The sequence below is a fragment of the Phalacrocorax aristotelis genome, chromosome 7 (assembly GCF_949628215.1).
Source record: "Phalacrocorax aristotelis chromosome 7, bGulAri2.1, whole genome shotgun sequence".
NCBI classification, from domain to species: Eukaryota; Metazoa; Chordata; class Aves; order Suliformes; family Phalacrocoracidae; genus Phalacrocorax; species Phalacrocorax aristotelis.
Genome location: NC_134282.1, coordinates 8,754,713 through 8,777,280, shown reverse-complemented (window position 1 = coordinate 8,777,280; position 22,568 = coordinate 8,754,713). Strand labels below are relative to the sequence as shown.

At 42.2% G+C, this 22,568-nt stretch overlaps 1 protein-coding gene across 3 annotated transcripts in view; it reads right to left on the bottom strand.

Annotated features, from left to right (window-relative positions):
• The window catches only part of VEPH1 (ventricular zone expressed PH domain containing 1), a 98,805-nt gene that overhangs the window by 41,875 nt on the left and 34,362 nt on the right, over positions 1 to 22,568 (bottom strand). For 2 of the 3 annotated variants that reach the window (XM_075098603.1, XM_075098604.1), the window contains exons 8-10: positions 15,418 to 15,638; positions 8,498 to 8,707; positions 7,199 to 7,593 (exon numbers count right to left, since the gene is read on the bottom strand). In XM_075098603.1, coding sequence (XP_074954704.1) covers positions 7,199 to 7,593; positions 8,498 to 8,707; positions 15,418 to 15,638 — 826 coding nt within the window. Of the gene's footprint in view, positions 1 to 7,198; positions 7,594 to 8,497; positions 8,708 to 15,417; positions 15,639 to 22,568 lie in introns of those variants that run through there. The other variant, XR_012661490.1, reaches the window with a different exon arrangement.

The window sequence follows — 22,568 nt, the reverse complement described above, 5'->3', positions numbered from 1 at the left end:
AGTTCACTACTAAGTGGTTGTGCCTGGGGAAAAAGAACAAAATAGAAGCAGAAGAATGTCAGTAGAGTTGTTGTTTATTCCAGCTTAACATGCTGGGCTAAACCAAGAGCGACATAGGCAAGTAGGTACAGAGTCACTGGTTCTGGGAACAACTAATGCATTATTTGATTTATATTGATAATCCTTTACTATTAAATAAAATCTGTTAATAGGAGGAAAAGCATCCTCATAAATTTCCCAAATAGAATCAAACCCACCCATAAACATAAACCGGAGCATAAGAAATGTATAGAACTTTTAAAATTTCACTTTTAAGCCTTTTTCAGCTTCCTCAGTTTCCTCTTCCTGATCTCTTGCATTTGGATTACAAATAAGTATGCAAGCAATAAATATAGGAAAAAAGGATGATTTTTAAAGCAAACAGCTTCAAGAAATGCTGATTTATATTTTTTTAACACTCCTAGCTTTGCATGCGTGCTACAACTCAGTCCAATAGATTTCACCTCCAGTAAGTGACACAAAAATTAATGGAGAAGGCATGACTGTACTGGGGTCTGGACAGCCACTACAATGCACTCAGTACACCGAGTCCAAATCTGAGTGGCAAAAGCCACATTTGAGAACATACAGATCAGCTTAACTTTATAAAACCCTTTGCCATCAGGGTAATGAAAAGCCTGTGTCATTTGGGAAGGTACGACAGTAAAGCATTCCTGCCGCATTGTCCCATCTTGAGAAGCAAAAGTGCATTTACCTTTCCGCTGTCTGTATCAATGTCTGAAGTACAAAGAGCCTATAAGGCATGTGCAGGAAAGCAGGGTCCTGGGAAAACATCCCACTCCTGCCACTGCCTGCTTCCTCGGCGTCCCAGCCGCATCCCTCAGCTGCCTCTGACCAGCACCCCCAGCCTGGCAGGGGGCTGCCAGCTCACCCTGCCTGCACAGTGAGCACAGGCAGCTCCTGGAGGAACCGCTAGGTCTGTCCTGGTCCAACCCAGAAGCTCAGAAGTCAAAGTCCTCTGGTTTGGCTTTCCCCCTACCGGTGAGTGATAACACCACGTGACCAGGAATCTCCCAGCTGCCAGGTAAAGCGCATCTGGAGACCAGCCTGTTTAAACCGATGCTTCTAGATTAAGTGTGAAGCACATATGATTTGCTATTATCACGTATGTGAGGGCAGCAAGTTACGAGCATGTTCATGCTCCTATCACGCTCCCCGTTGCGCTGGGAGTTTCTCCGCAGTCTGAGCATGCAGATCACCATGAGCACGATGGCCATCCTGTGAGTTAGCACTTCCATTCTCACTCCAAGCCCTCACATTTGGGATGCATTTGAAATACCAGTCCTGTAGAATAAAATGCCAACTAATATTTCTTTTTTGGCCTAGCAGCAGCGGAGCTCATCTCTGGAAACACTGGCCTGAGCCTATGCAACTTTGTGGTCCCACTGAAGGAGCAGAGGTCCATCTGTTCCAAATCAACATTTGGCTTAAGGAATGCTGGAATTTATCAGACCGGTGCAGGGGCAAGCACTGCAGGGGAGCAATGAACTTTTCCATCTACACCGTCATATGGTACCGATTATCTCTCAGTACAGCATGAAACATAATAACAACCAGATTTAGGGCCAGCATACTGCAACCTGTTTCCCCTGCTGCCTCCTCCTCTTTCAGCATTCAGTCATTAATCCCACAAAATATTTGCTGTTTGTATTTCCTTCTGTAGTGTGCCAAGGAGCCAGGATTGACCTACTACTATAAAATGGTTATAATATTTTTCACTGGATGGCCTAGTCTTTTGAATACAGCTTCAGTGACCAAGGACTGAATGATGTCCTAGATCTCCCTGGGCTCTACCTTTTTAAAAAGGAGGCTAGGCAGGCTGGAGATGTGCAAATCCTTTAGTACCCTCTACACACATATATTATCAAATGCTTGCTTTCCAACAGCTCACTTGACACTCAGTGCTCTGAGCTGTAGGCATTAACGGTGGCATTTTTATCCCAATTATCTAAAGAGCAAGTAGAACTAGACTGGAAAACGAGGACCTGCCCTCAAGTTATAACCAAATCCAGCAGCCATACAGGCTTCTGTCTGGGAACCATCTGACACCAGCCACTCCCAGAGGCAGGATACGTATAGCCATGCATTTGATCCACCATCCCTATGCATCTGGGAAACAAGAATAATAAGTAAAAAATCATCCAACATGCAGGGTTCAAGGTGAGACCGAGCAAGGCTAGAGTAGGTGGAGCCTGCCCGCTGCTCAGGAGCCCTGTGCTGCATGCAGGGGTAACTGGGGCTACACCAGGTAAAGCAGAGTGGACTCAGGTCTCAGCTGGATGTTGTGACACTCCCAAAGCCAACTCTGGAAGGTCATAACACCAATAATGCCTAGTACAGGAATGCCATCTTTCACCTAAGCCTTTCAAAGCAACCTCCTCAAACCATTGCCAGCCCTACCTTCCCAGAAGGGGACATGAGACCTAGAAGGGCTGAAGGACCTTCCAGAGAATGCCTACTGCAGCCAGTGGAGAAACTGCAAATGCAGCGGGGAGATCTTGAACACAGGCTCTTGTTCTCAATCACTGGGACCCCAGCCACACTGAGGCAGCAGAAAGCCTGCCCAGTGTATGCTGAAAAGCAATAACCAAACTCGGGAGCATTCAGGAAATTATAGATGCACAAGCCTGAGCCACTGCGATCGGCAAGATCCTGGAGGTACCGATAAGATATAAGATCACAATCCATCTGGAAAAATACGGGCTGATGAAAATTACTTTGCTTAGCTCCATGAAAGCCAAAGTGCCTGACAAATATGGTGGTGCTTTTTTATTTTTTTCCTCTTCTTTTGAGGAAAAGATCCACAGGATTAAGAGAATTAAAGTGATGAACGTGACATAAAAGAATGCCTAAAATTGCTTATAGTATGGCAAAGTGGTTCAAACTAAGCAGGAACTGAACCAAACCATCAGTCCCAAAATGAAACAAGCTAAAATAAGTAGATTTTTGTGGTTTCAGATGCATCCTTTCTGCCCCAGTTTAAATCCCCTGCCTGACTGCAGTGTTAGTTCCAAAAGATTCACTTGTGCACATACACACGTGCCTCTGGTAAGCTGTTGTGTCTTCTCCGTTCTTCAAAACATCCTCAACCTGACCATTTTCTTAGTATAAGACATTCTGGCCAACAGCCCAGAAGCTCTGCTTCTGCTGTAGGATCATCACCCAATTCACAACTCTCCTCTGCCTGAAGCACATGCAGCCAAAACCAGCAAATGCTAAATGAGATAACAGAGCCGAGGACGTGTCAATATTTCAATGTGTATAGGAGGCATCTTCAGACTGTCATGGACAGATCATTGATCCACTCTACAATTCTTAACCTTCACAGCTGTAAAAATCTTAAAAACTTAAGGTAATATTATATCAATTTTGACATATAGTATAATTTGAATGAGCTAATAAGTCAACAAGGAGACTGAAAAAGTACACCCTGTAAAGCAAAAATATTTTGTGAGGGCTAAGACCTACTCAGCAAATGTCTGACTCAACAGCAAAAAAGAAAATTTGCAAATTACAGAGCAGAGGATGCAAAGACATGCAGGGGGCCTGGAGTGGTCATCAGATCTGCCCCCTTGCCCAGACTCAGAGTCAAGAGTGCCTATGACATTGGGAGTTGTAGCAGCAGTACAGTTCTACAAGCTTCAGAAGAAATAAAATCTTATATTAAATCAACTGATGTGTGCTGAAAAAACAGAAATGTTTTTAGGACCACCAACCCTTCTTCACATCTGTCAAACTTTGCAGCCTTTCCTTGTCTAGGCCAGATTTCCAGGTTTTTTGATGTGCTTCTAACCTCCACAACCTCCTCTACCAGCACAAGCTAGAGAGTTTTTTCTACTGTTTAAGCTCAATCTTTTTAATTGGTATTTAAGCTCATTATTTCTTGCCTTGTCCAGCATGGGCTGTTCCCTTAACTGTCTTGCACATAGCTGAAAATTGTTATCAAGTCCTCCTTCAGTTTTCTCCTACTTTAGTTAAGAAACCAAATTTTCTCAGTTTTTCTCCTTTCAGGGGATGTTGGAATGGAAATTCTGATTCAAGTCAGAAAGCCCCACCTGTACCTTGTTGTGGTACTGGCTCACAAAGGGCAAGTAAGAGAGCTGCAAGCAAGGAGTGCAAGAACAGAACAAGCACACAGCAGTAATTTCTCTCCTGCTCTCCTGGTACCTCTATCTGTGGCTCCAGCATTTCCAGAGTGAAGGATGGTATTATTTTGATAACCCTTGAATGTCTCTAATCCGTGAATTTACCTAATCACTTTTGAAACCAAGTACCCTTTCAGCATACCTAATGTACTGTAGCAATCAGTTCTGCCATTTAATTACACGTATCTAATGATATGTTAAGGGGGGCCTATTTTGTGTATTTTGAATTTGCTTCCTGACAACTTCATTACATGTTCTCTAGTACCTGTATTAGGACAGACAGTGAGCCACCACTCCCAATTAATCATCTCAGTCATTCAGGATATTGCAAATCCCTATCAGCTGTCTCTTCTCCAGACTGTGGAGTCCCAGTCCATTTTTCTTCATAGGGAGGTCTCTGATTAGCCTCGTACTCCTGTTACCAGTCTCCCTTGTCCTTCAAGACTCAGGCTCCAATTAATGCAGACAATGACATAATTACGTCATTTGATGTATCTTTTTTCTTAATTCTTCTCTTGACCGTTTGCTTTTTTTTTGTCAGCTGCTGAGCACTGAAATGAATGTCCTCTGTTATTCTGCAAGGCAGTGACTCTCTATAGGGAAAACCTCAGCAGCCTCCTGCTTTCATTCCTACTGCTCTTGCCATTAGTGCCCCCAGATCTGGCAGGGGCCGTGCACACTAATTCTGGATGTATCCAAAGGCACGTAAGCTCCTTCTGTCCTCACCAGTACGTCATCGCAGCATCCCTGAAGGGATGCCAGCCAGTCTCAATTTTAAGCAATAAGGAATTCACTGTGTTCACAGACAGTTTGCCCAAAGGTTAGACATCATTGTCATCATTAGAAAAACAAGCAGGGGTTTGAATTCTGTTTAAGTGAAGTGAACAGAATTTGGCCCATCATTACTTAGAAATTCTTACAACTGACATTAACGCTCTGTTGATCTGTGTGTGAGCTGCTGCTTGAAAGCTCAGGAAAGGCATGACTCTAATGAAGAGGTATGTGGGGAAATCTGCACTCCCCATTGTTAGCAAACTGAAGTGCTATTTCGCAACACATTTTGCCACTATTTCCTTCAAGTATTCTGTTTCATGGGAGATTGCCCTGAAGTGCCTATCTTTTCATATTTTCCCTGGTTTACATATTAAATTTCCAGTTCAACAAACTCCTATATAGCCAACATAAAATTAGCCAACTATGTATATTAATATTTTCTAACATTTTCTTACCATTTTTGGAACATCTTATTTGAAACATAAAACAGATATGGTAATCACAGAAGTCCAATAACTGCATGGTTTTTGATGGAGTGGTTTATGTAATATCTGAGATATTAACAAAGCTGTCCCCTGTGTAATGAGCCAGACTGCATTTCTTCAACTCCTTTAGAATGAGCCACATAAATCTCCTGTTCTGCACATGTGTCCCTACTCAAAGAATTTCCGTAAGAATGCTAGTTGAGGATTTTCAGGAAATTACAATAGTTCGAATGAATTTAGAAATAGTCACATGCTTAGAACATATCATAATATGTACTTCAGAAAGGAAACTGAGCAATACATTTAAAAACATTCAGCGTATTGTATTTGATTAATGCAAGGTCGTAGCATTCAGTGCTTCAAGCCAGATTGTTCACTCTTTTGTTTCCATTGTAATTTTATGAAACAGAAGTTTTATCATTTATTCAACCAAATAACTATTTCAAATAGAAAACCTGGAATTTAAGATATTTAGGAAATGCTTCAGAAACATAAGCCTTTCAAATAAATACAGTTATATCCCTTTAATGAGTGGAAACTACTTTTCAACTTCTTGACCACTGAAAAAGCAAACAAACAAATCTTTAATCAACAAACGTTGATATTTGGTGGACCTGAAGTTACATAATATTAGAAGATGACATTTTAAGTGGCTGCAAATTAATTTTATTTATTCAGATACTCTTTGAAATCACGTGGCCCATGAAAGGTTGAGCCGTAAATTGCTCACGACATCCAGCAAGTGGTTAGATGCACACAAGGTCACATTAAAGAGAGTGACTGCTGCTCAGTATAAGCAAGAGGCTCACAACCCAACCTCAAGAAAAAGAGGAGTATCAAAGAACCATCTTGCAGTGTATCACTTATCTCCCCCTTCAGTCTCACAAAACCAGTTTTCATGCACTTGACAACAAATACCCACCCTGATGAAAGCAGAAAACATTAAACAGCCCCAGGGAAGTGGTGAGATAGGATCCAACCCAAAATGAAGCACTGGGGATCTCATTCTGCTGTTTAAGCCTTTAAGGAACTTTGTATTTGGGCTTGAATGTGTTGACCTGAGGGTCCTGACGTGCTTCACTTCTGATGTATCTTGTAAGTCAACTGATTTAATATTATCCTGTTAATGAGGAAAGATACCCAGATTTTCTCTAACCAACCCAACAGGCCAAGAAAGAGGCTTAAGTATTAGCATGTGCTTACCCACAAGCCTGTGTAGCTGAGTCTGACCCATGGCACGTGCACTCTGTTGCACTCAACTCTCTGTGACTGTTAACACAGCTCCATAACTTACAGCCTGGAACTGGGTGACAGTCAGGAGGAGAAAGGCAGAAAGGCACACTCCCCTTGCGTGCCTGCCCTGCAGATGTGCCCAGAGGCACTGCCAGCCCTAGGCAACAGCCATGGCTTTTCAGCTCAGTGTGACAGGTCGTGCCCTTTTCCAGAGACCTCTGGGTTCGTTCCCTATGACAGCCAAAAGACAATCCTGACATTAACCTCATGGGAATCTGGGGTAGGCGAGGGTTGCACTATATCCCCAAAGGAAAAGAACAACAGTCTTGGAAGATTTCAAAACACTGCAGTTTGTGAACAACATTGTTTTATAAAACTAATGTTCCTCCCCATCCATGAGCTCTGCGCTAGAGGATATTTGCTGCCCATCTGCCTGAACCCCATGATGACTTTCAGTGTAGTGTTGAAGTTCTCATAATTGGAAAGGCTCAGACCTCTTACCTTCAATTACACACTGATCGGGGATAGGAATTTTCCTCCCCATCTCCATGACATATGCTTTCACTTTACCCAGGTTTTCCTTCAAGTGCAAGTAGAGCTTGTCCTGGTATTCCATGGGGCTCGTCATGGCCTCTGTGCTTTCTTCATGGGTCTTTTCTTTAGCAGATTCTGGCAAATTTGCTGATTCCATGTAATCGATGCTTTGGTGAGAAACCAAAGGATTTCCCAGTTGCATTGCTTCAGTATCAACACTAAAAGGCAACTTGTCATTTTCTTGGCTAATGTAGATCTCGGCGAAGGAGATACCAGCAGTTATCTCCCCATTCTCCTCCTCCTGTCCGCTCTCTGAGTTTACCCCCCTCATGCGGACTGCATGCAAGGCAAGGCTTTTGGACCTGGAAGGCAATTAAGGAAAGGAAAAATATTTTGGAATGCAGGTAAGACACAAAAATCATCTGAACACATGCTCTTCTGAGTTACTTCTGTCCAGCTGGTTCAGAGAGCTGAGCATGGGGCTCACTTAGCCAGAGGCAAGTATCTTTTGATAAATATACATTTCAAAAGCAAAACTCAAGCCACAGCTTTAATAAGCAAATGAAACTACATAATATCCATATATCACAACATCTGCATGCCATGGACAGAGCTAGTCAACCAATACGCAAGAAACGTATAAACCCAGCTCTGGAGTATATGTTTATTGATCACATCATAAAAATGCCATCCAGCAGCCATTTAACTGAACCAAGATTCAGTCTCCAGTTCTTCATTGCTCTGTACCTGTACACTGCAGATGAAGTTAAGCCTCCATAAGAGTAAGAAAGGTAGAAGTGAGGTGACTGAAAGGGCAAATACTGGAACAGGAAGAGAAAACCTCTGCTGTGAAGCTGCGGTGCATAGGCAGCCTAAGGACAGCGCGGGTGAACGATGCTGTCTACGCCCTTATCTCACCCAGGGTTCCGGGAGAGCCGCACTCTTTGCACGCAGCGCATGGGCAAAATTTGATTCAAACATCTGATACATATTGTTAGCAAGGTCTCCGTATCTTCCTTTCTAGTAATATCTGTATGCAAATATCTTCCCATCCCTTGTGCTGTTTTAGGGTGCAGAAGAGATTAAATAAATAATTTAGAATTATTTTATTCAGCCTTTGAATTCATGGATATAAGACTTCATTAAAATTAGACTTATGATGCCCATAGGTATCATGCAAGTGGACCAAATTCTCAGTGTTTGGATAAAGTTTTATTACAAAACTGATATTCATGAAAACCACTCACACATTTTACAGAGCCATACCTGTTAAATCTCATATCCTTCCTTTCTTCTTTAGAAACCTGGCCTAAACTGTATCTCCGCACTGAGCCAGGAGTACCGCTGTCGACATTTATTTTCTCTTCAAAGGCCTGTATTTTAACTTGCAGCTTTTCATCTTCTTCATTTCCATTCATAACAGATTTTAAATCATCCAGTGGTACAGGAGATTCTGTTTCAGTATCATTTTCCATCCTGAGGAATTAGAAAGCAGAGATTTAACTCTGGCACACTGTGTTCATAGTGATACTGATGCTGCATTTCTGCCTGTGACCTGTATTATGTATCTGGTAAAATAATTATATTTCAGTAGAGATTCTCTTAGAGGTTGATTAATCACTTTCAGAAACATCTTCTAGATCAATGACTCTGTCAGATGGATCAGAAACATTGAACATATCTGACAACACTGGGTTAGACACTGTGTGTTCTGTATCTGCGTAAGCAAAACCCAACTCTTTCCCTGATAGTGCCATAGCAAAATTTTTTCAACTGAACTTAAACCATTCTCTCGAGCTTGCTAAACAGCAACTTATTACATTATTTTCATAAACCAAAAGTTGAGCTAATTGTGGCATTTATAGAAGTCTGTGGTTTTAAATGTTTGACGAAAGTACATGCAGTTCCTACTGAATTATTGTACTCTGAGTACAAAAATATCTTTTAAAACTCAGCACATGGACAGAAACAGGCTCAGAAAAGTTCTAAGCAATGTGACTGAAGTTCAGCAAAAGAGAAAGAAAATGGAGAGTTAAAATGTACTTGTAGGACTGCAGGACAAGCTGTTTCATTTTAAGTTCACTTCTTATGTTAGTCTAGAATACATAACCTTTTACTGCAAAATTTTAAGATAACTTTAAAATAAATTGAAGGGAAGCTGTTCATCTTAAAGGACAAAAATAAATCTGCTGTCAGATGTACTGCTGGTAAAAATTTGCTTTCTAGTGATTAAAATATCCTCTGGCCAGTGAAAAACATCTTCATTGGAAGGCCAGCAGTGCTGCCGCAGGGGCAGTAATCGCTACCAGCCAAAGCCCTGTGGCACAGCGGAAACCCTCTGCAGAAGGGTCCAGGATGAAAGACCCACCACCCCAACCCAGGGCAAGGGAAGGCACACCGATGTCATACCCTACTCCAAGTGCAGCCGTTTCCATGCCCAAAACCAGGCGTCCTAGATTAAGGTTTTCAGTCCGAGTGCTGGATTCCCCAAAACAAGGCTTCTGAAAACAGTTTGCTGGGTTCCTACACAGCTCACAGCCCGTGGCAAGACTCAGATCTCCTCTGAATATTGGGTCATTTGCCAGAAACCTAAACCTTGGATATCCATGCTTTCCCTTGAAGATGCTGCTTGGTCTTTATGCAGGCAGGACTGAATTTCCCAGGGGCCCAAGCGCATACTATAGCACTGTTGCTCCTTCCCCTCTTCTTCAGGATGGTGCCTTTTGCTGAGGATTTATATGTTCCCATCTTACTCCTGCAGCTATGGAGTAACTGGACCAAAAAATCATGCAGGCAGTACAAATACCATCAGAAATCTCTTAGAGTTTTAAGCGGTATTTGACAGTATTTCCTTTTCAAACTCTACCCACAGCTCTAAAACAAGCTCATTTTGCTTCTGACTATTCATTTGGGTGGGGTTTGGGGTTTTTTGTTTTGTTTTGTTTTGTTTTTTTCTGACAAGCTAAATCTGTAAAATATGGATATGGAAAGCCACAAATGAGAGTTTTAACATAGCATTTTCAAAGCAGCAGAGTCTCAACAAGTCGTGCTCACAGTTGGGAAGCCTATTAAAAACTCCCAAATACTGCAAATTACCAATTGTTGGAACAAATAATATTTTAAAAAAAACAACCAACCATCACAAAATGCACTTTTTAATTTGTTTTGATAAAGGCAGTTCAGGATATTTCTCAGGGGAGTTGGCAAGTTTTGTCTTATTTTGTTTTTAATTTAGGCAAGATCTCATATTAACAATGCAGAACACTTCAAAAAAAATTATTCTTCTGTAGTAAAGAACCTCAGTATGACCTTTGCTAACAAATCTTTCTGGAGATGTGGGACAAGATTTAATTTATTAGAAAGCTGTCACTCTAACATAACTCTCAACACTGCTCCTATTGTGGGAACTAAGCACCAAGAAAAACGTGTTACATATGTATATATATATATTAAAAACCCTCTGGCTACAGAGAGGAGATTGATGGACTGATGGGGCTTATGAATGACAGACTTAAACCAGCAAGCCTTGATGATGTTTGGAAATAAAAACGGCCTTTTATAACGCACCTTTTTGTCCAGCATCCTCCCACTGAGCTCTGATGGCTTTGTGAAGGAAAGAAAAGAAAATGCTACCGCTAAAGAAACACATTAATGAACCCTATTTGCCGTACGTAAAGCAGCAGTAAGTTAGAGCATACAGGACTCATTGCTGCTTGGTGCTCCTCAAAACCACCACCTTGGTTTTGACGCTGTTGGTGCCCAGGATTTCAGAGCAGCTACAAGCACTGTGGGAGGGAAGCAGAGTGCTCGGCCCTGGGCATGCAGGGCACAACTTGCTGTCATGTGTACCCACTTTGCACTCACGTCAATTCCCATAAAGCCAAAGCACATACCCTAAGCTAAATGTTCAATGAAGCCTCCACCCCATGCCCAACGGGATGCCTGGCAGGCCTTCCTGCTGGCCTCCCCTTCCAGCAGCAGTAAAATAAACTATTGTTTGAAATCTTGGCAAGAGACATTCAGTACATTGCTGAGGTTGCTGGAGCGAGATCAGTTTACACCAAAGCTCAGGCTGTTTTTGAGAGGAAAAGGATGCACAAACCTATCAAGAACTCATAGGAACCCGGCTTACAAAGATAGCACTATGCTACTCATTATTTCACTGCTTTTAAATTCTCTGTAGAAAGAGATCTAAATATACAGGGGTCAGCAAGTCAAAAGTGATACATTAATTTGAGGAGCATTTTTTCCAAACCACCAGCACCATTATCAACATCACCAGTCAGGTGCTTAAAATGGGAAAGAGAGCATACACAACTAGAAATTGCTAAAACTACGCTTGGTGTGGAATTGTTTCCAGGGCCTCAAGTCTGTGAGGGTGGAGGCAACACGAATGGATCAAGTGCAGGTCCTTGTGGTTCATCAATGCACAGACATAATCATCTCCTCAAATATGATGGAAGCACAGATTTGAAGGTGGTTAGTGCTGGGTAGCAACCCCAAAACCTCCAGCACACCGTCGGGAAGCCCATCAAGAACTTCCACATATTACTAGGAACTGACTATGGACAATCAACAGCTAGATAATGTTCAAGGCTGAGGTACCACAGGGAGCTGGAGGTTGCATCCTCCAGCACTTCACACACAGCACCACTGACAGCCTCTGCGCTCACAGGTACTAATGGGGGAGGCCAGAACATTTTGATAGCTGATGCTGGTGGACACAGGCAGTGGCATGTGCTGCCTGCAGGGCTGCTGCTCCTGGCAGTCAGGCAGGACAGAGTGGCAAGGGGAGTGCCGCTTCATGCAGACAGATGTCTTGGTACCTGCACTGAGTTAAATGGCACCTTTAGTCCCTTACCAACATAGGAAAGTCTTAGATGCTATTACAGCTCTCTTCACTGCTACAAATGTTGATTTAAAGAAGGACAAATAGGGTAGAAAATTAAAGGCAAATGAATGGTAAATCAATACTCTATGATACTCTATTTGTTAGACCTATCCTCTCCTTTAAGGAGAAAAGATTATTTCATCCCACCACTACACTAAAATCAGTAGCTGATATAGTCTGTTACACGGAACAAGGGCTTGGAAGTGTCATTAAATTTTCTTTCTTTCTTGCCTTCTTTTAATTGACCATGCTATACACTTCTAGGTTGGATCAGTCCATTAAGGCTTGGTATGTGTTCTTAAAAAGCACCTCTGAGACGGAATCACTTGCAATTTTGTGACAGTAAGGGGCAACAGAGCATCGCATGGTTTTAATTATACTCTCCACTAACTGCATGTAAAATTCCCTGTGTCAAACAACTCCAAGCCAGCCATCACTCTGAAGAAATCAGTTTCTTCTTGTGTAAACACATGATTCTGGAAGGAATGGTTATAATCGAGCCACACATTTTAAAATTCTGTTTTCCTTTCACAGCATAAATACTCTGGATTGCTGCTCTTTAAAAAACACTGCAATTCAGTAACTGCAGCAGCTCTCAAGCTACAAGGGTATTTCCATTTGACATCTGGACCAGTCCCACTTAGGCTCGTGCAAGTCAGAAGAAACTCCACTTAAATCAATGGAAAACTCTCACTTTAGCCTTAACCGCTGCTTCATACTTGTTCTTGTCTGATCTAGCTGATACTGTGTTTGATTCAGGCCTGAAATGCAAACCCAAAGAATACCTAAAAACTGTAATTGTGAAAAATCACTGTTTCACTCTGATCTCTCATAGTCATGTTGAGATAATAAGACAATGACAGTGCGAGCGTACAGGGAATCGGGGTGGCAGAGGATTAGGCAGATGAAGGAGGAAAAAGGAAAATAATAAATAAATAAATAAATAAATAAAGCAGATAAAAAATAAGGACTAATTTCAGAAAGGATTGTTTGATAGGGTCCAGACCCTGCCACTAGCCCGAGACAGCTACGTGCGGGGCAGACCCTGCTGCGACAGACACGTCCCAGGACACCATTCCCTACCCAGAGGAGCATCAGGAACAGGCTCTCCTTCCCATCACTTCTGGCTACACTCTCACCCACCTCGTGGTGAGCGCGACTGCTTCACAGGGCCTGTCCTGTCTCATAAAAGCAGCAATTTATCCACAGAAATGTTAAAAATTGCTAACAACAAAACAAACAGCGTGGAGGAATGTCTATTTGAAGTTCCTTCCACTGCAGACGTAAGACCAAACTCTGCTCTTGCTGAGACCAGAATAAACTCTGAGCAGCTCCACTGCAGCCCTGGGATAAGGTGGGTGTATTTCCATCATCTGCCCCTACATATTACCCTCCAGAGTCTGGCCCCTGACCCCAGAGCAACTTTCACACTCCAAAGACAGCAGTTACATTTTCATTCACTTACATGCATGGATGTGTTCAAACTTGTCACTCAGAAGCAAATACAATTTAAACAAGCAAACAAACAAAGCCTTTTCCTTTCATGCTCAGTATAATCTGGAGAGTTTTTTTTTCCCCTGAAGGAGAATAAGGATTTTTTTTTGAAAAAGGCACTGAAAAATATTATTTCCTCCCTTCTCCTCCCCCAGACTCTCCATCCAAACAGTGTTTTACATCTGTAACCACACACACAGAGATGAAGAAGCTTCTATTCCTCAGCAAAGCAAGTCCTTAACAAAGGGTAATTTTTGAGAGAAATGGAGAAACACATCAACAACATTTTAATGAAATCCTTGTCTTGTTTTTTACCAGCTGTAGTGGTGTTAGGTTCACAAGGTAAGGAATAGGGATATCACAACATTTTAGCAAATAAAGTATTTTTTCTACCATAATGAAGGCACATGGTGGTCTGCATGAATAATTATTATGCTTTGCTACTGAAGCCTCCATTTCTGCATTGCTTCACTGCAGTTCCCAGAACATGACATCCTTCTGGTCCCTTTCACTAAGTGACATCTGGCATACTCTTCTTCACAGTTGAACTTGACTAGTTTGGAGAATGAGTATATCATTTCATGCTCACTTTTCTTTTTTCCACTTAGGCTTTTTCACTGTCTTCAGTGAAACTTTTCATAAAACAAGTGCCAAGGGCTTGATTTCAGCAGAGTTTTCTGCCACCAGGTGAAGTTTGGATGTTTCTCTCAGCCTTGTAAAATGAGGGACTATATCAGAGTTCCTCTCCTTTTTCATTTTTAACTCTCTCCAGGATACCAATTAATTGTTTCTTGAATGACCTCAATGTTTTGGCTCCAACTCCACACGTCTGTCTCCAAGGCTATCCTTCATGGTTATGAGTTTCCTGACATCTGCGTTAAACTTTATCACAGAATTACTATTCCTTCATGCCCTCTTGACCTATTTCAGTATACACAAGGCTAATTATAAGCCTCTCCCTAATTAAAAGTGACTACCATCATATATTTAAATAACACTTATATTCTTACTATGATGAACGCAGCAACTCTCCCAATGCTTTAACCTTAGGATATGTATTTAAAAGAAGCTGAGTGAGCAGAACATCTTTTTATATAAGCCTGAGAAATTTTTTTCAGACTTTTTTAGCAAACCTTCGTCAGGGAGCTACGCCAGTCATTGTTCTCATCAGCTTCACTGGTTATCTTCTAGCATAAACTCAATGATAATTGTGTAGCCTGACTTCACTGATTTATTTTTAACTGAAGCTTTTTAGATTGCCTTAATCTATTTATCTGAGTCATGGCTTTCTTCCTCTTCCTCAAGTGCTAAAACTTGAACAGCTTCTTTATTCTTCAGTGCCAAATGACGCAATTTCTGTTGTACGATATTCAGAGGTCATTCTGCCTGGTAGCATGAAGTTGGCATCTGCAGTGCACCTACAGCTCTTATTGCCACCCTTTAATTACAGATTTCTGCTTTACTGACAGTCTTCATTCTGCTTCCATTTGAAATGCATACCTCAGGTTACTTCTATAAGTAGGGACGCTGCCCATCAGAAGTCTGTAAACTATTTTGTTTGCTTACCTGACCTTATAAATTGCACAATCCAATGGCTGAGCGACTATATACTGGGACAATACAAGAGGGGTATCAAGATCAATTTGAAAACAGTAATGTAGCAACTTGTAGGAACTGCAGTACATCTTACTTGCAGCTGATTGTTCATTCATTGCAACCTGAATATATTTAATATAAATTTTTACTGCCTCACACAGCCATGGAGATGGCTTTAGCTTTCTCACACAAAAACTAGCTTTACCTGGCTCCAGACGCATTGTCGTTCTCTAGCTGTCGGATGAGGAGCTTGGCTATGGCCGTGAAACTGTTGCTCATGCGGTAGATATCTCTGCTCTGGGTGCCCAAGATGTTCGAGAAGGTGTCAGTGAGACTCTTAATTTCCAGCAAAAGAATATGGTGAAATGAGTGCTCCATGTTGGCCAGCTGGTTCACCAAATACATCAGGCATATCCTGGCTCTCTCCTAGACAACAGGAGGAGATAAAAACAATTTTAAACAAATTAATTCATTGTTTGCTTCTGCAAAGGAGGTTTGTGTGCATGCTGCTGATTAAGCATTACTAGTGGCTACCCCACGATAACTGACAAAAAAGGCAGCTGCATCAAACACAGGGTTTATTTTTTGTACTACTGATGTTACATTTATTCCTCTTGGTATCACCTAGCCTAACTTCAGTACACCTTGTCTCCTCCTCAAACCTAGAGATGGAGTCCCTAAAGCCTCTTTGAAGGCTGTAGGGTTATAGACCAGCCTGACTCAGTGATCAGAGCACCAGCAGCAGACCTAGCTCCCCTTTCATCTTTGATGAGCCTTACAAGCCTGGCCAAGCTACTTCACCTCCCTATACCCAGTTCCTGTGCCCCTTTTTTGTGCATTCTATGCTGTTTGTGGCAAGCAAACTCTCCTGTAAGGGGTTAAGTGCTCACGCACGCTGCTCTAGTTCACAGAGGCTTCTCCCCCAGGGTTTTTTCCTCATGTCTGTATCTCACCTGTTGCACATTGAGCTTGCAGAGGCATTAGCATGGACACAAACATTATAACCTGCTGGCAGACTTCAGCTCAACAGCCCTGCGGCTCAGGTCCACACTGGTTTGTGGCATGGCATGACCCGTGAGCGCCTGCACTTTTGTGTCTTTGTTACAGCCTCATTGTATTAATGGGCTAATGTCCAGATTTTTGCTTTCCATGTTACTCTCCACTCCATAACTGCAAATAATCAAGGGTCACCAGGCAATTGCAGTGAATGCTGCGTATGCCATTAGCTGTTACAAGTACTTTGCCAGGAGTGAAGGTCTATTTTTCAGACCATAAAACGTTTCCCAGTCATTACTTCCTTTCTGGACCTGTTGGGTGTTACTGATCTGCTATATTTAGCAGAGTCACCTAAGAGCCTGTCATCACCAGTGCTACCCAGACTGAGCAGGACTCCTCCAGCACAGCATCGGCAGATGAGCGAGGTGCAGCAGGCAGGAGCAGGGGGACTATCAGCATCTCTTCTCGCTAATGGCGAGAGGTTAAAGTACCTCGTAAATCACAGGGGTTCTCTCCTTTCATAGCAATTCATTTAGAAGCAACACTTAGATTAGACCCATGACTAACACTGCAACAAAGAGAAGTTTACAATGAAATTTCGTTTTAAGATCTCATCACACGCGATAAGGCGCTGTCTGGCAGCTGTATCAATCACTGCCAATGCATTGAAGTCTGATATGCCCTCTGTAGCCAAAGTTTTGCTAGCCAATTTTTCATGGGGGTTGTGATCTAGTGCACAAATATGCACAAATTAGGATTAAAGGGGCTGTTTCAGATCATAATATTAAACATGCAAATGTTTTCTAGCAAAGATACTTTATCATCTCTGCTTGGCAAGGGCACACAATTCCAGTTCCAACTATTTCTGTATGTACATGTACAAATTCACATACTAAAACAGAAACCCCAAAGGTGAAGAAATGCATTAGCTTTCTTCTGTTTTGTTATAATTGTCTTAAGTGTATTAGGTTCCACAATTCTAAAAGTATCTAAGTGGGAAAAGCAGCAGAGAAAGAAGTTATTAACTCGGGAGCTTATATCAGATCCTCCGCTGGGGTAACCAGGTATGGCTCCACTCACTGAAACCCAGTTGGTGCTCAGCATATTGTTACAGAAATTGGGAGATATTTTGCTTTTAAAGCCTGTGCTGAAACACAAGCAAAGGCAATTTAGGAAAATAAAAATTCTCTTCTTCCCAAGGGTTAGCAGAAAAGGAGGGGAAGTCATGTGCAGTACACATCCTCAAACTGCAGGACAATACTATGATTACCTCTTTTCTTCTGGGACCGAGTAACAGAAGAGAAAAAATTGCAGAAAGTTTGATTCCAAGCATAGCTGGGCCATAAAAATACACGGGGGACTTAGGCAGAACATGGCTCGAGTGTCACAACAAGACATTTTTTGAAGAAAAAGTCAACTTATTTCAAACAAAAGAGGATCTGCTACACCATGCCATGACAGAGATAAATGAGAAAAGCGTATCAGACAAATTGCTTCCCTTCAGCCATATGGGGAAAAACTACAGCTCCGTCCTCAGATGGGCTGTGATGGTGTGACGGAATGAGCTTTTTTCTCAATGGCTTGAAAGAGGTTGACATTTTGGTACATATCCACTTGTTTATTTGGAAGACAATCCTCCCTCCAAGAGATAAACATAGGCTCAATTAACGTTTAAAACACATTTTTGTTTCCTAAACAAACTGTGCAGCAGACGTAACTGGAAGAGAAGTTTTGACCATTTTCATGTCACTTTGATCCAGCTGGAGTGTCTCCAGCCATGCTGAAATGCTGCTACTCGCCTGGAGTGAGGTAAAAGAACAATAAACTTTACTAAGTAATATAATATGTAACCGTTATACAAAACAAAATTACAGCAAAATAGCTCAACATGAAAGCAGTCATTATCCCTGCCACAATTTTTATTCAAAAATTTTCAGAAAGCCTATTTGGATATACATAACCCATTGTTATTTTAATAATGCTTATTTTAAGTATTCATGTATTTTTTTCATAAGCATCCCTTGCATTTTATGGCATTACATCTGCCAGTAGGTGAAGATCTAAAATACAAGCAATGAGGTGTGGCTAAGCATTTTGCTTTATCTTAAAATCAGGCTCAGGAGGCTACACAAAGAGATCACAAGGCTTTCAGAAGTAACTCCCATTTCCAGTTGGTTCAAAACGTACAGTTATTGGAAAAAAATTATTAAATGATCGATTGACCTACTCCCCAACATGGTGTTGTTTTGCAGAAATTTACGGTTAAGGAGCAAGTTCTGATTTCGGCTTCACCCATGAGACTGTCACTGACATCAACAGAAGTGGTGTGTATAAACAAGGGGGCAACCTTTAAAATAAAGGGATCTCTTTTCAGCCAAACCTCTCATCTCTCCAGGGGTCTGTCTGAACTGCCAAGGCGGAGAGTGCAGTTCAGTGAAAGCACAAGAGGTTGCTTCTAGAAGCCAGCAGAAAGGATTTTCTGCTCGTATCTGCAATCTATACCATAAAGGGCCAAGTCTCAATCCTTGCCACCTCTTTTCCCCAAGTAAATCACTCAGTGAAATAAAATGTCAGTGTATAAAATTCCAACACTACCATTGTAGTATTGTTTCCCACTTATTTTGCTTCTCCAGGAAGGGGGTGCTGATGCTGATTCATGCCTATAAGTAAGAGCCAGCAGCACATCTGTAACACGGCTCTGTCACAGGAAAAGGAAGAGGGGAAGAATGACAGCAGAGGTTTTCAGGAAAGCATTGCCACGCTGGGCTGCGAGACGAGACTGTCAGCAGTGCATGTGTCTGCAGGGCCCATTTTGCTGCTTGCGCATTTCTACTTGGACCTGATCTAAATAAAGTAACTGGTTTCAATAATGCTTGTAACTTATCAGTTACACTTAGAGTATTATTTTAATTCCTTCTTGTGGGTGCACTGATTGTTATATACTGAGCAATCTGTCCAGCTTTTGTGATGCGAGATGTGTTTCTACTTATTTTATTGCAAGCTGATTGCATTGCAGTGAGTGATGACCCATACATCAGTGACAGCCATGACATTTTTTTTTCCTTTCAAGAAGCCTGATCTGCATGGGAACATACAGAGACATGACCTGTCTCTTAGCTTATGAATGGTGGGGGCAAAATCTGCACAAGGAACCGCCAGAGTAAAGCAAACAAAACCTTTACAAGGGAAAAGGACTCTGAGAGATCCATTTTATTACTAAACACACAAGAACCACAAGGACCCTTCGGTCACGACATCTGGTCTGATGCAACCCCAGGCAATTGTGGACCAATGAGTGTCCTACCAAAGTAGCTCCTCAAACCCCCAACGAAACTGTGGGCCACAAAGCACTCAAAGTCCCTGAAATAAAATAGAAAATTCTTAGGGGAAAGAGACAAAACTCAGAAGTAGAAGGTAAGAGAAAGACCATCAATTATAACATCTGTGAAGGAAGAGGAAACTTCCTATGTGAAAACACCCATGTGATGTGGGGAACAGGCCACATCCCACATCACAGAAGAGGCAAAAGCCCCATGAAAACAGAAGTATTTGACAAGGAGACATGGAGAAAATTGGAAACTTTAAATTCCACACCCCCCACCAAAATGGTGAACTAGCCTTGGCTCCAGCATGAAATGCCAGCCATCACCCAAGCATATTTTAAGCCTCTTTCCACACCGTTTATACCAGAGGGAATAACAACTGAACTGGTGGCATGGCACTGCCAGAAGCACATCCAAACCCTTCGAGAGTATCAGTGACACAGAGGTACTGCTCCCCTCTGAGGAAAGGCAGGAGGCACCAGGTCTTCCAGGAGAGAGCAGCAGTGCTGGCAGAGGCAGCTGCCAGACTGCTCACGGGCGGAGCTGGGGCAGCCATAGCGATGCAGATGGTGCCTGAGACCTACTTGCTCCTCAGGATGCCCCAAAGCTCCTGTATATCGTGCTTGGACCTCTCCTCACCTGGAGAGCTTGCCTTTTTACACCTAAATATTCTACCTGGCTTGAGCCACAGCATTAAGAGCCTCTATCTGCCACCTTGGCTCCTCTGCCCAGCACAGAGGAGACCAGACAGAGCAGGGACAACCTCCAGAGAAGATCCAGTGCTGAGGTTTCATTGTGTGTAACCTGTGCCCACAGGGACAGCACTGTGCAAGCCTGACACTGATCTTAGGAGCCTCACGGACTGATGTGGCTCAAAGGTGATTGCAGAAACAAAATGAAGTCACTGGAGCACTGGTAACTACTTACACATTTCAATCAGGGCAGATCTTCCATAATTCATTTTTTAGAAAACAAGAGAGGAGAGGAGCCATTCATCTCAGGTTGGAAAGTTTACCTCTGCCACCCTTTACATGTTGCTTTTATCAATGTTTTTGAGCATCTAGTGAAAGGTCTCCTGTGTGCCACTAAAACAGAGCCCACTACAAACAAATGAAAAGCGTGCCATCCCTCCAAACACACAGCAGCTGTGGCAGCAGAGTGGGCTGGAATGTAGTCTGCTGCTAAGTCAGCAGCTTACAGCTTCTTAGAAAAATAAGACATATGACATGGGACATAATGCCAGTTACTCGACACTTACAAGAGAGAGACTGGAGGTTATTCGGTGCAAACTCACCCAGGCTGTGTGTGTATCTACGTGTATCTGCACAAATAAACAGATTTAAAAATATAGGGAGAAAATGTTCTGCAAATAATATCTTTGTAAACTTTACTGTAGTCTATAATTTCCAACAATATATGAAATACAACATGTCCAGTTGGTTCCTTGCTTACTCTTGGTATTGGTATAAAACAATAACAACAAAAGGCACAATAAATTCAGTCCCTTTTACGTAGCAGAACAGAGCAGAAAAGGGGCCTCAGAGACACTCACATGGGAAAAGCTGGTTCAGCATGCTACAGAATCCTAATTATATCCTTAAATTCTGATCCCAGCTATGCTTATTTGAGGATTAGCTAGTTATAAGCTCTAAAGTTTCTAGGAGAGGTTGACTCTTAAGTACTAAACACATAACTAAATGTGGTCAGCTGCGGTTCTTATAAAGGTAAATTTTGCTGGGGTGATGTAAGTACACAAGGAGAGAACAACAAACTTCACTTGGCTCACAGTCTTCAATGTGATTTTGGCTTCTCCCCCCACTCCCTGCAACAGAAATAAGATTTACAAAGCCAAACCAAGTCTGGTTTTGATTCTTACAAGATAAATTGCATTTTAAATGAATACGAAGCTCAAGATCAGCAGAAACAGCAAGTGTAGTGTCTTCTGTGCTGTACCCACAGCGATCAGACACCCGTTGCCCAGCTAATACACACTCAAAACTAACTGCCAAAGGAGAAAGGATTCACTTATTGCAACAAGCGAAATATGACTGGCATGGATGGATGTCGTGCAAGCGAACAGGAGTGCGGAGGGGCTACCTCCTGACCCTCCCCACGTCTCCCACCAGACTCCCCTGCTCCACAATATCTGCTTAAGAGTATTACCGAGACAATTCTGAATTATTAAAAAGGTTGTGCAAAGGAAAACGTCCCCTTAAACTTCCCTGCATTTCTCACGTGGCTTGTTTTATCTTCAGAAACACCTAACAGGGCATAATGCCCTACGATGGGTTTGTCCAATGTGCCTACACCAGGGTAGGTGATATGCTTCAAGTTGCACTGCCAATCCTTCCTCTTTGAGCACAGCCGTTGCCCGAACGCACCGACAGCTTTCGGCGAGCTGTGGTATAGGGCGTGGAGCCTAACCCCCCCAACAACACCCACTGCCGAGATTTAAGGGACTAACTTTGGCTAGGGGCCAAAAGAAACTGTTTTCTCTGGAGACAAAAGCCCCTCTGGAGATCCTCCAATGACCACTAAACGTTGATGAGAGCACATCGCTATCTGTATCTAAACAAGTAAATAGAAAAACTGTCATCTTAATGACAGAGGATGATTATACGGAGGATTTTCCCACACACAGTGAAATAATGCAAGTTTTCTCCCCTCCTCCCTCCAATCTGGCCTCCAGCGGAGTCAAAGGAAGGACAACCAAAAAGTCTGACTCAGAAAGGCAAAACCTGCAGTGAAATCTCTAGCTTTTACGCGAATTCCAGTTGACTTAGTGCAAGTTTTGCCTCAAGGATCACTGAAAGGACACAGAAACTGCATGATTCAGCTCCTTGCTGAAATAAATTATTCAGGTTACTGCATGGCAGGTATCAGTGCCACACTTCAGCAAATGCTTAGATTTATTACATGTCATTCATTTTCTGCCACATAATCGAGTTTTGTCACAGCCATAAAAATTTGAATTATTTACCAGAAGCTCTTTGAGTTCAGCAGAACATTAATTTTGCCTTTTCAGAACCATGATTTG